General features: G+C 41.2%; 1 protein-coding gene across 1 annotated transcript in view; it reads left to right on the top strand.

Annotated features, from left to right (window-relative positions):
* The window catches only part of SETBP1 (SET binding protein 1), a 366,730-nt gene that overhangs the window by 327,135 nt on the left and 20,765 nt on the right, over positions 1 to 18,830 (top strand). The window contains 1 exon segment of the mRNA XM_077777651.1: positions 11,200 to 11,370. Within this exon segment, the coding sequence (XP_077633777.1) occupies positions 11,200 to 11,370 (171 nt within the window).

Below are 18,830 nucleotides of genomic sequence, written 5' to 3'. Positions count from 1 at the left end.
TTAAACTATTTTTTAATAAGGTAATTAAAACTTTGAGAGGTTAAATAACTTGAACAAAGTCAAATACCTAGTTAAGCAACAAAGCTGAGATTTAAACCAAGAGTCTTCTGACTCCAAGGCCACTGCCTTATTCACCAGCTTAAAATTCTTTTCCTTGAAAGTAGTATATTCCACAATTACTGGCTCTTACATTTGCATTCTGATTCCCTCTTACATAGAATGTTTCTGCCTCCATGTCTTTACTTCCCTAATTCAACATCTCTCCCTTTTTTAATAAAGGTGAAACAAGTCCATAGATATTTTTAATTCTGAACTAGCATGTCATCCTCACCTTCCTGATTCCATGCTCCTGGAGAGTTTGAGGCTGCTTCTTCAGAAATGCTTGTTCCTTATTATTTTATTTTACTTTTAATAGCATCCTACAGTTTTCAGTCTTTGGAACTCCCATTTCTCAGCCTTGCAAATGAAATCCAGAGTGCAGAAATCTTTATTCTTAATCTCCATCTAAACACTAGTCTTCTGTAACTTGATAGACTCCCTGTGAATCTCTGAATCAAATGCAGTAGTCTCTTAGACAGTTCCAAACTTCCCCAATGACTAACTTTCCTTCTCTGATCTCAAGCCCCACCAAGGGCTCTTCATCCCCATTGTTCACTTCTGTAAATTTCCCCTCACTCTTCTCTGCATGACCAAGAGATCTCCTCAGATAGACTATTAAAATACCCCTCCTTGATTTTAAATCATATTATCAGTCTTGCTGCATGTAATGGCATGTCCATTAGCTCTGTATGTGCACCATGCACTGGTTGGTACCAATACCGGCATTATCCAAACCAGACATATTCTGGGCCACTTTGGGGTCTGGCAACAGTGAAATTTCCTTAATAGAGTGCATCCCATATCTTGCTTGCATAATCAACCAAGTAGAAAGAAATGTTGAGGTGCATTTAACCTCATTAGTTTCAGTAGAACTGACTCTCTCCAATCCATCAGAGTTGAGCTACATTAGCGAAACTCAACTATTTCTAAATCTCATTTACATAATGGATGAGATGTGAAATGAGCCTAGTGCAAGGGGAGCCACCCGGAGGCACTAAAGTTTATCACAATATGTAAGAGTCCTTTTAGATCATTGCATTAAATTTCCACTAACAAGGTAACAAATTAATTGTCTGTATTACTGTACTAGCTCAAAGTCTATTGAGTGCAGAGTATCAGTGAGGAAACAGCTAAAGTTTCAAGGACTGTGGGCGGGAGGGATGTTTACAGGGATGTGATGAATGCTACCTTAGCTCTCTCTTCTGCCCCTTTAAGAAATCCTCGGCACCTCTGTAATCTGATGGCAGACTTTGGCTTTATTAGTGAGGTAAGCGAGGATGAGTAAATCAACTGTATCAGACAAGCCTCAGGACATCTAGAAATTGATCATTCTGCCGAAATAAGCACTCTGTGTTTATTAGCTGGGAGTTCATCACTATCACTTCTCCTCATCCAATTCCTAAGAGATTTCAAAGCCATCATCATGGTATTAGCTCGTCTGACTGAACTACTAGAGATAAAGATTAGGAGATCTATCTAATGATGGGTCTGAGTTTCTGTGATTTTTTTTTTCTTCTATTGCAAAGAAGAGAGCTTTTCCAGCACACATTCTGTGTCCATACATGTATGCCTGCACACAATCTTAGTGCATTTGCATTCTATAGGATGGATTTAAATAGAGGAACAAAGTAGGTGGTTTGAGGAAGACACCCAATAAAGCTTTAAAACAATATAACTGCCATACAGAAAGCGATCACTACTTAACAAGGGGGATATATGCTAAACTGACTTCTCTAGTTGACACAGTGTGTCTATACAGTGGGTGATATTGCATTGAGGAGAATAATTTGATTCTATAACCACATTATAATCCTAACATCCACACATGGCCAGACTCCTACAGATATGTCCATGAGAAAGGAGTACATATGGGACTGATCTTTCACAAACCAGTAACTATGTATGCATTTATCTATTTATACATATATTTATAGACACACATGCACTTAAGCTCCTGATATCAAGCTCTTTTCTCAATGTGGCTTCTAAATAAGCAGTAATCAAAATGCAAATAAGGTGACCCAGTTAGCATCGAGATCTGTATTACCATGCAGATGTGCTCTGCAAGTCTGCACTATAACGGTAAAAAGGAAGACACTACAAAAGATGCTTAGATTAACCAGCCTTGACTACTAAGCCCTTTCTATTAGGGAGAATCTAGGGAACACACTCCCAGAGTCAACAGTCTTATAGCTTGGATCAAATCTCTAGTTTTTGGCATGATCTGTTCATAAGCTGCCCCGTGAGTGAAGAATAACAGGCATGCACCAGAAGAGCAAGAAGATGGCTTCTGGGAGGTCTCAGAATGGAACCCTGGCAGCTCAACACCAGCATGCCAGCCTGAGACAGGTTAAGAATAAGGCCAGTGTCAGAGTCACAGCTTTGCCATTCTCTCTGTGCAATGCTAAACAAAGCCAAATCTCATCTGCTCTCCGGGATGAGTTGCCCTGAAAGAACCAGACTAACTCTGAACTGCCTTGATTTTATTTTACTGAAGCTTCATTTTGTTTATCTGTTGATGAAGCCTATGACATGCCTGTGTACATTACAGTAGCATATTCTTAAACTACCTGATCTCCAAGGACGTAACAAGATCATGCTTGGTGCATCAGAGTATTAAATTGGTTTTAATTACATGTATGCATTGTTTTCCCCCTAGTTAATAGATCTTGAAAGTCCCTTTGTTATATTTCTCAGAGAATAGCTACTACTGTATTGTCTCTACATTTTTTAAGGCATGGGAACAGTTATATCAGCATTCTGTTTGGTTCTGTCTGTCTGCCCTTTGTCCTTCAATGGTGTGCACACGTGTGTGTGTGTGTGTGTGTGCACGTGCATGCATATATAGGAATCAACTTAGGCAGGTAAGGGCTCTAACCTGAGCTTAGAAGTATCTATGAATTTTAAGCTGTTTATAGAATGTGTTCTCTCTGTGTATGTTTGTGTATATATGTACTTTTCCCCCCTAAGAAGAGGTCCCCATCCTGAGATAGATGCAGGAAATTTGAAAACCTCTTCCTCAGTATGTCTCCTCTTTGCAATTTTGATATCTGATATATCAAGCATATTTCCATCTGGATGATCTCATTGGGTGCTTCTAGAAAACACCTTTCATCTGGCATGAACTTTTCACTAGAGGATCAGGAGAGACTGACTTATGCATCATTAGAATTTACTACATATAGACTCTGAAGTTATAAATCTCTGTGAGGTTCCAATGGACAAAATATTATCCTCTCAGCCAATTTCTATACACCTAAATTAAGGGAAGCAAGAATTAATCCAATTGTTTAGCAGTTTCTCTGAATCTAGAAAGCTTGGAATCAGATAGTAGAGCTAGAAGAGATTCTGACCAGGAGGGAAACAAAGTTCAGTGAGATTCCAAGTCTTGCTCAAGTTCATCCAGTGAGTATGGGGTAGATCCTGCAAATAATTCAGTGTCTCAGAACTTTTGTCTCTTAACTTTTATATCAACAAGTTATTTGTCCCTGATACAATTGATTGACTGTAAGTATTTATTGAATAGTTTCTTTGTATCAGCCGTATGCTAGGAAGATATAAAAAAAAATATAAAGTCTCTCCTCCCTAGATAATTTAAATCTTACAGGGGACACATAACTTGAACATATAAAGTAAGTTCATAATGAGATAATTAGTATTAATACAATATAGTGCTTAGAAATAATAATAATAATAGTTAACACAGGTGAGTGCTTATTATAGCTAGGCACCTTAATTTTTTTATATATGTGTTAGTTTCTATCACTACTGTACCAAATTTCCAGAAACTTAGTGGCTTAAATATATTTTTGTTGTTTAAAAAATATCCACTATTTTGGATATTTGGAGATCAGAAGTCCAAAATGGGTCTCACTGGGCTAAAGTATCAACAGGGCTGCATTCCTTTCTGGAAACTGTAGGGTAGAGTCCATTTCCTTGCTTTTTCCAGCTTCTAGAGACCATGTGCTTTCATTAACGTATAACCTTCTTCCTCCATCTTCAAGGCCACCAATGTAGCATCTTCCTGACACTGCTTCCAACACCACATCTCTTTCTGGAACTCTTCTGCCTCCTTCTTCCACTTTAAAGGACTTTTTATTACTTTTTGACCATTCGGTAATAAAGGATACTCTCCCTATTTTAGGGCAGCTGATTAGCAACATTTATTCCATCTTCAACTTCAGTTCTCCTTCACCATATTGCATAACACATTCACAAGTTCTAGGAATTTGGATATGGACATCTTTGGGGAGCTGAGGTACTATTTTGGGTCTGCCATAATATGTAAACTCATTCAGTCCTCAGAACAGCTTCATTTAATAGATGAGAAAACTGAGGCACAGAGAGTTGATATAACTTGCCTTGGACCACATAGCTAGTGAAACAGGTAGTCTTATTCCACAGAATGTATCCTTCACCTCTACTCTCTACTACCTGGAAGTAGGAGATTTAGAAAAGAAGGCATATGTGTGAAGTGAAGGTTTGTGACTAAAAGTGTTTTTCTCTGTTCATTCATCCATCCTACACTGCTGAGTATCTAGTATCTATCAAGCTAAGTGCTGGGGAATTAAAACAAAGATATAGTTCTCAAACTCTAGGCAATGTTGCAGTTGCTGACAAGATTGTCAGAAAGATGAACAAATAATGGCACAAGAAGCTAGAAGTCTGTCCAACATAAGACATAGAGGAGAGAGGCACTAGTTCTACCTAACAACAAGTTGTGGGTATCATTTTTCCCAACTGTCTTTCCAAACATACCTCCCAGTATTTGGTTTTTATGACACATCCCCAACCTCTCTTGTATCAGGTTATTATTCCTGCTTCCACTTTTGTCATGTCCCATCCCTGGCAGAGCCTCCTTCCACGTCGAGTGGTGGATTCTACCCCTCAACTCTCGGGCTGTTGTACCTGTGTCTGTCTTCCTGAGTAGATGAGTGTTCATGTTCCCCATGCTTAATGGTGCCTGGCCCACACAGGTCCTTAATGAATATTGAATGAATAAGTGGATGAGCACAAGACCGCCTCAGATCCTACCAAGATCTCATTTTCCTCCTAATTCCTGAGGGACTCATTTGGCTTCCTATCTTGTTTGGTTTTCAGTTTCATAGGTCTTTCTGTCCTATGTCACTTTCCACTTCTAAACTTTCTCTGCAAATACAAGGCTTACATCTTCGAAGCTGTGCTAGTAGGCACTCAAATAATTGTGAATTTTAAAACTATTAAGTCTAGGCTCACTGAATACCATTCCATTTAAGAGTGACCTTGCCTGAATTTCACCTTACAAGGTCCTAGAACGATATAAAACTCATTTGTCACATAACACATGTTGATAGAATCACTGTGATTGAACAGGATATTCACTGTCCAGTGCACTGGCTCAAGGGGAGGGGAGGGCTGAAATCCAGCCCTGGCTTCTCCCTCCAAACCTTGATCAATAAAGATGCATGTGAACACAGGAAACCATGTCTCTTTCTAATGTTCACAGGGGTGCCCTCTCTTTGCTGCGATTTGGTTCCTTGGAACTCTATCCCAAAAATGCTGGTATGAGTGAGTAGTAGAGGCACTGCCTTTTGATGATTAAAAAAAAAAACCTTATGATCTTATAAAAAGTAACAATTACCTTTATGTTATCCCAAGGTTATTAGAATGTAATTCTTAGAAAACAGGGATTTCAACATTTTTTGACCAGTGTTGTATTCCTGGTATGGTAAACACTCAATAAATACTTGCTGAATTAATGAATATGTTAATGAAAATACAAAAATAACATTTTCATTGACTTTGGCACAGAAAAATATTTTCCCCAATTCTAAAGGTATTATCTAGTGTTTTTCTTTTTTTTTTAAATTTATTTATGTGAAAGAGAGAGAGAGAGAAAGAGAGAGAGAGGCCTCGTGCACAAGGGGGGAACAGGGGAGAGAGGATCCAAAGCAGGCTTTGCACTGTCAGTTCGGAGATCAGTGTAGGGCTCAAACTCACTAACCCTGAGGTCATGACCTGAGCCAAAGTTGGACGCTTAACCTACTGAGCCACCCAGGTGCTCCAGATATTAGCTAGTGTTTGATTCACTTTCTTCTGTAACATATACCTCTCTTTGTGCCATGAGGAAAGTCCATTTGCAAACAAGAAAAAAGAGCAATGGAACAATCCAGCAACCAGTTATGAGAATGGGAATTATTATCAAGTTTTTAAGGGTTTGTCTTGTGAAAAATATGTTACTTACTGGTTTACCCAAAAGGGAAAGAAAACAACATCGAACTGAGTGAAGAGGCATGAATTCCCACTTCTGCACACATCCCTTGTGTGCATGCCTGCACACATGATATGTGAGTTTGGGCAAATCACCTGGTCCTCTGTGGCTCCGTTTCCGTATTTGTGCATTTGGAATTTCGCCATCTGTCTTTTGTCATCCACAGAGATGCTGTAGGGGCAACTAGCATAATGTATGTCAAAACTCTTTGTAAGATGAAAAGCCACTGACTGCTCAATACCATATACCTCTCAGTGCATGCCAAGCGCTGCATTCTGCAATGTGAAAGGGGCCAGGCAGGTGACTGAAGGACCCAGCCACCATCTCAGTGGTGTCGGCTTTCCTGCTTTTCCAGGCTAAGCTTTCTCAGCAGAAAATACCTGCATTTGCAAATTGGAAAATTAAAAAATGAATTAAGGTGTTCAACAAGACCATAGTAATCACATAGCATTTTCTAGATCTTCGGCTCTCTGCAGTGGATGTTAGTAAATGAACATATGATCCCTAGGTAATAATTCCATTAGTCCCTTTGTTTTAAAGAAAGTGTGAAAGGAGAACCCGTCTAGGAGTCAGGATCTAGTTCTTTCCAGTTCTTACTGGCTGTGTGATTTTAGGGAAGTGACACAACCTCTCTAAACCTACATTTTCTCATCTAGAAAAGGGGACTATACTGTTCTCATCCTACAAAGATTTATGTTTGTTTGTGTTCCCCAAAAGAAAATGAGATAAAGTAGCTTTATAAGCCTAGAGCAACATACGAATTACTCTAAGGTGAGGCTGGTTTTTATTATCCAAGGTCACAGAGCTCATTAAAGGGATCCTGGGAAAGTCAGCCAGCATAGACCCTGCTTTTCCTCCATGACCCCAGTGACCTTGAACAACCTGGGGAAGAGGTAATTGAACAGCAACTACTACTTTGGAGGAAACGGAATCAAAATATTGAAGCTATTGACTCACCCTTAAGGCAGTAAACAGTGCTTTGGTCTCTGACCTTTTCGCATCCTGGGGCAGTCAATAACCTGGCCGCTAGATGCAGTGCCTGCCACTGATTCTGATTTGGGAGTACTTTAACCTTGAACTAAGCTCCAAGTAACCAAGGCAACAGGAAGTCAGCTTCTGCATCGGAGGAGTGGGAATCCATAAATCAAGTCCCTAATGCAAACACGGTGTGCAGGTAGAGGTTTGAGGGGATAAGTAGTCTATGAGAAATTACCTTTGAAAATGAGTGACTGTCCCTCGATACACTACAGCACAGTTTCAAAGACTTTTTTAAAAAAAATGTATCAATAGAGGTCAACAGGTTATTAGCAGAATGTTTTCCTATAGGTTTAACTTTTTTAAAAAAATTTCCTCTTGGCTCTGTCTTTTAATTATGAACAGATGTTGGATCCACACAGTTATTAGCATTGTTACTTCCTCCTTTAAAAACATCCTGGCCTCCAAACATGCGAGCCTCAGTACAGTTTGTCCCGTGTTGGGGTTTAGGGAGGTTCTGAACATACATCCACCATGTGTGCTCTCCGTACAGCCTGCTGTCCGGAGTTGAGAAGCAATCCCTCCCCACATCAAAGCCATGCTCACATTTGCTCAGGTAAGTCGCAGTGACACATCTCAATGACCCAGTCAGCACAACGCAAAATCTGGATTCCCTTAATGGTGAACCTCCGGCTTCAGACATCTATCTCCCTCTCATGGAGAGAGGGAAGCCAGCCCATGCTGAGAAGAAACTTTCCAAATGTCCCAGCACCCCATATCTCACCCCATATCTCTGAGAACTTGGTTCTGAACTATTTCACATGTGTCTGGCCATTTGGGCACCTCTCCATGGAGCCTCAGCTACCACCTGGAATGAAGGGAAACCAAGACATGGGGTGGCCCGCCTGCCCAATGCTGTCTCCCATGAGGGGTCACCCATCCTAGGCCCCCAAGCCCTGTGCTCTCAGGCAGATTTTGTGGATTACAAATGCTACTAGATTAGTCTTTGTTGAAAGCTTATCTACTGTACTTGTTCATGTATGCTATTTCTGGGATTGTTTTCATAATCCTCTCAAAACCCCAAAATGTCTGAGAAAATGTCATGACTCTTTTTTTTCCTAATTGGTTTTCAAATTCATTGGATGGCAACTAACAAACAGTACTAAAATCTAGAAAATCCTAAATTATCTGGGGTTTTCAAGACAGCTAAATAGTGACAATTTGAATGATAGAGTTTTTAAGTGTCATTTTATTACTTTTAACATAAACACTTGAGTAGCAAAGTATGCCCAATAGAGGTATGATCAAATGAACTTTAATGAAATGATGTGGACTGAGACTAATTTGGATTGTGAACATTTGCATGAAAATAGGTACAACAAAAATGACTTGAAATCAGTTTGTTCCCAAGTGGTAGTTAAATATCCACTTACTAATCCTGTTTATGACTTGTTCCCTGAGCATGTCATAATTTGAGTAAAGAATTACCTGCCCAACCTGTGTCCACAGGTACAAAGACAACATTTTAGTGGGGTTTTCCAAAGGAGCTGTTATCCAACAGACCTCTGATGGCTCAGCATTCCAGAGACGTGCTACAGAAAGACACATCTGCATCCGTTGAATAGAAGCATGACAGTGGTCGTAGAGAGCACCGAAATGGGGGATCCCCATCAGACCTGGGCCTGCTGTCCCCATTTCAGATTGGTAGCCACCAGTTGGTCAAGCATATCATCCTACCCCAAAGCCTGTGGCCACCAAGACTTCTAGATTTCCCCCAAAGTCTGCTTTCTCAAAGGAAAAAGAATTGAAGATATTTGTGGTTTAGGGGCCATTAAACGTCCAATTTCAGCACAGGTTGTGATCTCACGGTTTGTGAGTTTGAGCCCCACAGCAGGCTCTGTGCTGACAGCTCAGAGCCTGGAGCCTGCTTCAAATCCTGTCTCTCTCTCTCTGCACCTCTCCCGCTCACAGGTGTAGCCTCATTGCACATTCATTCTCTCTCTCTCAAAAATAAATAAACATTTAAAAACTGTTTAAATATTTTTTAAAAAAGATGTTTGTGGTTTTAAAAATATTAATAAAGAAGGCTAGGGAGTAAAAGTAAAAACTCCTTCTTCACCAATCTTTCCCATGCTCTCCTTCCTGAGGTTAACCACTGTTAACTGCATATATCTCATTGTGGGTGACTCTCTATTTTACCTGTTATATGCGTGTGTGCCTAACCTATCCCTGACACACCTGCATTTCTCTCAGATAGGCATACTATACATGTTTGCTGCCCTTCCTGATTTCTTGATGGTCACGCCTTGCAATCTTCCTGTCATAAGATCTGATGTCTGTCTACCTACCCTGTCAAAATGCTATGAAATATAAAATCCAATGACGCATAAATGGTATTGTTATTTGCAGCACAAGAGGGGGAGTTTCAGAGGGCGGGATGGAGAGTAGGAAGACAGTAGTAGTAAATGAAAATGTCAGCATGACTTTCTTCCTCAGATGGTTACTGGTGCTTTTTTCACTTATGATACTGGGGCCTGTGCACCCTCGATGTGAACTCTGCTGTCGGCAGAACTATGCAGGGTGGTGGACAGGTGTTAGAAGATGTCCAGCTGGGCCAGGGTGATCCATGGGTCCTGGATTTAGCATCTGGCTTGGATGGTTGGAGAATCACCTTTCTGAAGCCAGGGCTGTTGAAGGTGCCCAGAAATCTTTGGTCGAGTCAGGGAAGAGAGCAGATTTGCCAGCTGATTTCAGTTGCGTGAGGAAGCAGCAGGCTACAGTACTGACCGTGGTAATAATAGGAGTAAGAGTAACAGGAAGCACTTCTATGTCATGGACTGTGTGCCAGGCACTGTTGCAAGCACTCTACATTAATTGGCTCAGGGATGCTCCCAACCACTCCTGTGAGGTTATACTGTTCCACCCCATTTGTACAGGTAAAGAATCTTAAAGCTTGGAGAGGTTAAGTAAGTCACTTATGATTGCACTAAGAAATAAGAGAGCCCGGATTCGAGCCCAGGAAGCAAGTTTCCAGAATAGTTCTTACAGTTTATTATAGAATGAATGTCCAGACCCTTTTACACAGGCACCTCACAGGCATTCTTTTCAGCATCACAAAGACATGACTTATGATGCTTATTAGAATCAGAGACCGAAAAGCCCCCAGATCAACTTTTACTTGGCCTGGTGACTGGCCTGGTGACTGCCGTCACACACCAGACCCTGTAGGGCATCTTCTGTTGCAGCAGACTGGCCCCTCATCGGAATCAACTTCCTCCCCACCCACGACTTAGTGTATGCTCTTCTTGGCACTGAGAACACCATTCCCTTTTCCTTGTGCTTTAGCGTGAGCTCTGGAAAGCCTTTCTTTGCTTCTCCCCACACTAATCCTTAACTCCTTAGCACTCCCCAAGCACCTAGGACAAACAACGCACAAGCCTGCCCTTATGCATTATCTGATTTTTCCTCCTCCTTTAGTCTGGCCTCCCCAGCCAGATGCGATGAGAAGCTAGGGTGGGGCCCACTTCTCCCCTTCACACCGCACACAGCACAACCTCTGTGAAGATATGCTCCTTGATCCATAGAAGCCAAAGGGTACCTTCTAAATCCTACTGCTTCATTGGGCCTGTGCCCCCACTTCTAGGCAGCCAAACTGGAATGCTGTCACCACCAATCTCAGCCACAAAACCAAAACCAGTCATACTGCTAACATGTTTTTTTTTTTTTTTTTTTTTACATTTTCTAAAACTTCATTCTTGTTGGACCAGAAGGAGGTCAGATGATATAACCATTTTCTCAACTCATTTTCAGGTTTTCTGTTGTCTTTTTCCTGTTCCTTTCAAGTAACTGAAAGCTTTGGGGTTATTTTCTTTTAGGGATGCCAAGTCCCCACCTAAAAGTGGACCAAACGGCACCACACAGTAAGAACGAGGGCTCTGCATCCACCATGATGACCAGGAAGAAGCCAGCCACAGTTGACAGTGTTGCAATGCCACCCACCCCAGTGCTGTCACTCCTTGCTGCTTCTGCAGCAACATCTGATGCAGGTGAGCACTTCTCAGATGCTTCAGGTTCACCCCCATGACGGTGGGCATGGAGAAGGCCCACTGGTCACGTGCTGTTGAATATAAGTTCTCTGTGTAGCCAACCTCCCACAGACACTGAGAATGCTTCAGCACTGGATTTCAAGTGGGAGGAAATGATAGAGATCAGCTCAGGACCTGGGGACACAAGCCCGTGAGTAGCAACTAAATGATAACAGTATTAATTATTTTTTATCAAGCCTTAGTAATTCCTCATCTCCACATCAAGGGCCTCACATATGTTGTCTCATATAACTCATAAAATAAGTCTGTGAAATAAATGCCTATGTCCTCATTTCAGAAAAGGAAGCTAAGAGTCGAGAAACTTGCCCCCAGACACCTGTGGGCAGTTAGGATTCCAACTTTGGTCCAGTACCCATGCTCTGGAACACCGCATTTTATTTACTCCCTGGCTCACTGCAGTTGGGAGACAGCAGCCAGTTTCCCTGAGGCCTTGATTCATCCTACCCCATGATGTCATGAGTTCCTCATTAGCCACCAGACTCCTCGATAGCAGTTAATAAAATATAAACTTCTTATTCAGGCACCCCAGATACTCTGCCTTCCTCTGCTCCCCACAAAATCTCCCGTGCCTACACCAACCCCACTTTACCACATTTTTCCCTGCTTCGAGAAGGCAAACGTTGGACTTGGCTTAACACCTTTCCTTGAGGACAACCTTCCACAACCCCTGTCCCCATCCCATAGACCTTCAAAGCCCAGCCTCCTCCGAATGCACACAGCACGTAGTGTCTGTACCATGCGTTTGCTACCTACTCAGAGACTGCAGAACTGTCTTCCATTAACTTCTCCCTCACAATGAAATTGTACATACCTCAGAGTCAGAAGCCATGATTTAGGTTCTTGCTGTCTTCATGGCCCCAGAATGATGGCACATTGTGGAATTAATGCACTGATAAATGTTAAGCATATTGCAGTATTTAGAAATGCCTATTATGCTTTGAAACCCAAAAGGAGTCTCTTTATTGGTATTCACTCTAAACTCATCTTCTGAGTGAGCAGGTTGCTTTGAGCGGAGAACTCAGCTTGTCTTCATACCTGCTTCCTTCATGGAACTTACTGGTAATTAGAAAATGCACACAACTGAAATAGCAGAAGGAAGTATTTGGAGTGACACTTCCCAGATTGAGTTCTGCAAAATATTAGTACATGTTTTGTGATAAAAGGTATTTTTATAGTTAAGCAAGTATAGGGAATGCTGTTTTATACCTGCTTCTCTTCCATAGGGCTTTTGAAAGCCTTTAGTTGATCAGTGTGCACTGTGAGGTTCCAGGAGGAAGAGACACCAAATTTCACAATCTCGTACGACCACAAAACCATTTTTCTGGCAATAGCTCTTAACATCTCTTGGAAATGTTATTCTCCTCAGCCATTTGAGAAATCTTGCTTAGAAGGAATGGGAAGGTCTCTCAAGTGTGATCATGAGTCTACCCACCTTTCACATGCTAGATGTGAAGTGAAAAGTTCTTGGTGGAAATGCCAGGTAAATGATGGCTGCAGTGAAGCAGGAAGAGGTCAGAGGGAAAGATGTAGGTGAGTGAAGAAGAAGTTACCTGAGACTTGACAGATGGTGGTACCTTTGCGGGAAAGCGTCCAGGCAGAGGGAGTGATGTGGACATAGTCCAGGGCATGGGAGCTGGTGTAAAGCATGGAACTCTGGGAAGGGGTCACTTGGCTGGAGAGAAAGATTTGGGTTTGGGTCTGCACTATCCACACAGATAATTACTTATGCAACCTTGTTGGGCTAAGCTCTGGAGACCTCCCTTCATGGATTTAGAAATTAGCCTGTATGTTTCCGCCTTTGCTTGCCAAACCAATATTTCCCAGGGGCAAAAGACAGGTGGTCCCCCAAGTCTCTCCCCTTTGGCTCTTTCCATCCAGAGTGAGAGAATGTGTTCTTGGGACCTCCTGCTTCCATGGGCTTCGCTTCTCTGTTTGCATTCAGTCATTTACAAATATGCCAAAAAGGCGTAGAAACAGGTGGGTATTAAACTTTTAAACCTGCCTCTCTGGTAATCAGAGCTGAGCCAAAGCTCTCCTGTTTCAGGATGCAGGAATAGGCTGTTTATTTTTGGCAGTGCTAAAATGAGACCCTCGTGAGACCTTCATATATTTGGTCCATTTCCGGGTCTCAGGCTGCAAAGCAGAACTTTGGGGAGAAAACCAGCCAGAGATTTCCCCAGGTGCTAGAGGCCAGACCTTCCTGAGATTCCACTCCCCACAGATAAATGGATTCCCACAAACCTGAGAGAGTTAGGGTCACACAGCCTGGGCTCATATCCAACACGCTGTTTCACATGTGATTCACACATGATGGCTCCTGAGATTCAGACATCTGCCTGAGGTCGTGCAATTGAATTGGAACCCAAACTTCTTGATTTACTGCCTGATTTCTAGTGGAATCTCACTTCTATCATAGGCTCAACATTAGAAAAGGCAGATTTCTTTCTTCCTAATTATGGACTCCTAATTCTTTTGGGGAATAGTGAGAAAAACTCATCATTTGATGCTTTAACCATAGGAAAGCACACAGTAGAAATGTAGTAAATAGTATATTGGTTTGATTTCATTTATGTGTATGCTTGTGTATTAGTCTTATATATTTCTAATGAGACAATTCATTTTTGTTTTCTTTAGAGTTCCTTTTTCATCTTTTACTATAAGCAAGGGAATTTAGAAGTACTTCTGGCCTATTTTCAATAGGTCATCCTTTTTACAGAATGCTTTTCAAGACCCAGACAAATGCCGAGGGAGGAGAAAGGAAAGGAAAATAAAACTGCGTGTCTTAGAAAGCAAAATTAATTTGAGAAATCCTGTATTGAGATTGTATATATTTTTTTTAAGAATTCAATTAATTAGAAATTTCTTTGCTTTTAAAATAATGAATGCCTTGGGCACCTGGCTGGCTCAGTAAAGCATCTGACTCTTGCTTTCAACTTGGGTCATGATCCCAGCGTAGTGGGATTGAGCCCCACATCAGGCTCTGCACTGAGCATGTAGCCTGTTTTGGATTCTCTCTCTCTCTCTCTCTCTACCTATGCTTCTCTCCCCCACTCTCTCTCAAATAAAAATAATAATAAATACTAACTTATCTAGTACAGCCCCTGACACATAGTAGATACTCAACAAGTAATCACTGAGGGAAATGAATTATTGTGATACAGTAGCAGCGTACTTATACAGTACCAGACATGGCGGGAGACATCTGAGAAAAACATGCTCCATCTTGGAAGTTAAAAACCAAATGGAAAACATTTGACAGACATGTGGTAGGCTGTTGGTAAATACTTGCCAAATAATTAATCAGTCTATAGTCCTAAGATAATTTTTTTTGCAAATAGGTGATCTTTGGCTAAAAAAAAAAAAAAGGTAGTGGGACATTTCCCACCTTATTTTATCAATATTATAATGTGAGAGAAATGGATATGGTCAGAGGTTTAAAAACATGTCTCTTCTAGCTCAAGTGTGTACGGGGAGGCGGTAAAGGGGAGGGTATGTTTTGTTTAAGGCAATTTTTTAGCTTCTCGGAGTCTGGGAAGCATGCTGATGATGAAGTTATTGATTTGGAGGAAGAGGCAGAAGACGAGCTGCAGGAGAGGGAGGCCAGACTGAGAACATGTCAGTTTGTGAGCTACCAGGAAGGAGGGATGGCCGTGGCTGCCACCGCTGCCCCGGCAGGTCAGCCTTCGTGATCAAACTACTCAATAGCTATCGATCAGCCACAGTCCCCTGCCACTGCGAAGGGTCTGATTCAAGGGAGCACTGCATCATCATTGTGAGTAATTAGGGCTAATGCAATAAAGGCTTCAATAAAGTTTGTTCAAAGTGATGCATAATTTGAAATAACTTCTATTGCGCTGTCCCAATCATGATTTAATAACCGTATCAGATAATCCATACTTCAATAAGTCAGACTAATTTTTCTGCTTTCCTACATATTGAACTAACTTCTCAGGAAGGTCAGGCAACATGGAGAGAAGGTGTGATTTCACTACTGAAACGCGCGCCCCCCCCCCATGCACCTTTGTATTTAAGATGAGACTATTTTATTAAATAGGTAATAAATCCTGTAGGAATTCAGTAAAACACCAAGAAAATAAAATCTCTGTAGTCTTGCACCTGAAAACCTGAAAGCCTAGTCTTAATGATGGGAAAATGGGCAGGCATATCCATTGTGCCCTCCTCTCTGTTTTTCTTTCACACATACTCTCTCTCTCTCTCTCATTTACACTATATATCCTCTCATCTTAAATACCAGGAGAAAAAAAAAAGATGTGTATAAGGATTGTTATCACCAAATCTCAACTGCTCAAGGTATGGTTGGGCTTAGAGATAACAGAGGGAAGCAGATGAGCATAGTTCCTGGTTGTATCTGTTTCCTATCAAAGCTAATTCATTATTCTCTAAAACTGTATGATCTGCTTTGTTTAAAACTACCAAAACCTAAGGGTGCCTGGGTGGCTCAGTGGATTAAATGTCCAACTTCAGTTCAGGTCATGATCTCGTGGTCCGTGAGTTCAAGCCCCTCATCTTGACAAGCCCCTGCTGACAGCTCAGAGCCTAGAACCTGCTTCAGATTCTGTCTCCCTCTCTCTCCCTACCCCTTTCCTGCCCACGCTCTGTATCTGAGAAATGAATAAGCCTTTGAAAAATAAAAAACAAAAAAACAACAACTACCAAAACCTATGAGTAAGCAGAAATATCAGATGGGAGGATGGTAAAATAGGTGATGGGGCTCAAAGAGGAGTATGCTTGCCATGATGAGCACCAGGTGTTGTATGGAAAGTGTTGAATGACTACATTGTACATTTGAAACTAATATTTCACTGTTATCTAACTGGAATTTAAATAAAAGCTTAAAATAATAGTAATTAAAATTTTAAAAAAACTACGTGTAAAAGGCACGAAAAGAAATAAATTTCACAAGTGTATTAAATGCTTAGACATTTTGCTTCTGAAGGCAAAGACTGATATTAGGTAGATCATTTAACCAACTATCAGCCCCATCAGAACTGACAGATAACCTGTAATCAAGATGCAAAACCTTAAGACTGCAAAATTACCTTCACAGGGGCACCTGGGTGTCTCAGTCAGCCAAGCATCTGACTCTGATTTTGGCTCAGATCATGATCTCACAGTTCTTGAGATTGAGTTCCATGTCGAGCTCTGTGCTGATAGCGCAGAGCCTCTTTGGGATTTTCTCTCTCCCTCTCTATCTGCCCCTACCCTGCTCCACTCCCTCTTTCTCTTTCTCTCAAAATTAATAAATAAATACATCTTTAAAAAAGAAAGAAAAATTACCTTCACAAATAAAAGAATACATCTTTAATTCCAATGGAATTAGAAAGAAATCCAGTATTCTAGTAGCTGGAGCAAAATAATCATGAAAATTGCTTCTGACCCCCAAATTCTAGCATTTCTGATTTTGCAATTAACCAAATGCCATCAGTGGAGAGGGGTCCAGAATAATGAAATAATATTCAGGTGCAAAAAGCAACAAATTCTTTTGCAAGAAGAACTGTAAAATTATTCATTTTATGTGCTTTGTGCCTATGTGGAATCATCCTCTGACACTCCTAGCCAAAATAGCTGGTCAATTCAGCCAAAAGTCTTGTCTTTCAAACAACCAAAATAGAGCAAATAAATGTGCAAGTTAATAGGATTTGGAACATCTAAGGGCTATAAGTATGCAAACTTGAAGAAGTCTTCAAATTGTAAAATAAATTCCTATAAGGCCAGATTAATCACTTAAAATATACAATAGAAAAACTTGAAAAAAGATATAGAGAAAATAAAGCTTTATTTTAAAAAATGAATTGTTCAGGGGTGCCTGGGTGGTGCAGTCTGTTAAGCGTTCAACTCTTGATCTAGGCTCAGGTCTTGATCTCATGGTGTTTGAGTTTGAGCTCCACATTGGGCTCTCTGCTCTCAGTGTGGAGCCTGCTTGGGATTTTGTCTCCCTCTCTCTCTGCCCCTCTCCCACTCATGCTCGTGTGCTGCCTCCTTCTCTCTCTTTATCAAAAATAAACCGAAAAATTAATTAAAAGATGAATTGTTCAAATTGCCTGAATAGTGCTGCCTACGGGCCCATGTTGAAGCAGCACAGAATGAGTCTGTTTGCCTGGAGAGCTCTACTGTATGTGAGGCTCATGAAAAGCCCCCCTTTCCTTGGCTCTGGGCCATGAAGAGACCCAGTAGGATTGGAAGCTTCTGTGCTTCCCTGAAGATCCCATCACACCAAAGATCTTCTGAAAAAACTCCAAAAATTCTTTTTATTTTTGCCCCATCAGGAGGAAACAGGCTCTTTTCTGATTTGAGACAGACATCTAGAGCAGCTGAGCTGTCCACGTGGCCAAAGCTATAAGCATCTTAGAGAAGCACCAAACACTCCAGAATCCACTCCCTGCCTCTTATGATCCAACCACACCTCCTTAGAAATGTTAGCCAGCACCAAACTCCTTTGGGATCCTATAGTCAGAATGTGATTTTCAGAAAACTAAAAACTCAGGTCAAAAATTCACTCAACTCTTTAATGAGGAAACCAACATGTTAATAAAGCTAATCCAAAGAAGAATTAGAGGGACAGGACATTATAGGAACATAAACACTGGAGAAAGAACATCAAGCAAGATCGCTCAGTTAATGTTCTAATGGGCAGTAAAACCGTAACCTCTGGGCTTATCTTTGCTACCAGTCAGAAATCATTTGCATATTTTTTGAGCAAAAATCTTCAAGTTAACATTTTACCTGGAAGAGTCTGGGCCTGTAATCGGTAGTGGAGAGCAAATCCAACAAAGCTACATTTCCCTAGGTAATTAATCATGGGGCAGGCCTGTAAAACAGTACTCTAGGAATCCAAAAAGACAGGCACCCTTCCATTTGCCTTGTTTCTACATTTTGGCCCAGTTTTCTTCACATCACACATGGGCTGTACACTGCTCTCCTTGATTGCATGTATTCTTGCTTCAGATCATCTACACTGAGATCTCAGTGCTACACTTGACAGCTGGCTGATCTTGGTCCTCAATGCTCACATCTGTAAAATGCGGAAAGTATACTACCTAGTGTAGAGGATTGTGGTGAGGAATAAGTGAGACAGCCCTTGTGAGAATCTTAGCAGAGTTCCTGGCACATAACTAGAGTTTAGCAAAGAAGCACTATTGTTGCCACTGCTGTGTTTGTTATTGTCATTGCCATTAACTGATTATCTGTTTTCCATGCTGGAATGTTCCCCTCTCCATTCACCCACTCTTCGAGCCACGTAGATGACTAATTCATGACCATTCTTCAAGATACAGCATAGTGACTTTAACTCTAAGAAGCCTTCCCTAATAGCCACTTGGAGAATCACCCTATGGCCAAGTTGGATGCCACATCCTCTGTATTCCATGGCTTCCAATTAT

The sequence above is a fragment of the Crocuta crocuta genome, unplaced genomic scaffold (genome assembly GCF_008692635.1).
Source record: "Crocuta crocuta isolate KB4526 unplaced genomic scaffold, BGI_CrCroc_1.0 scaffold36, whole genome shotgun sequence".
Lineage (NCBI taxonomy): Eukaryota > Metazoa > Chordata > Mammalia > Carnivora > Hyaenidae > Crocuta > Crocuta crocuta.
Note: the sequence above shows the minus strand (reverse complement) of the source record. Positions and strands in the feature narration are given on the sequence as shown.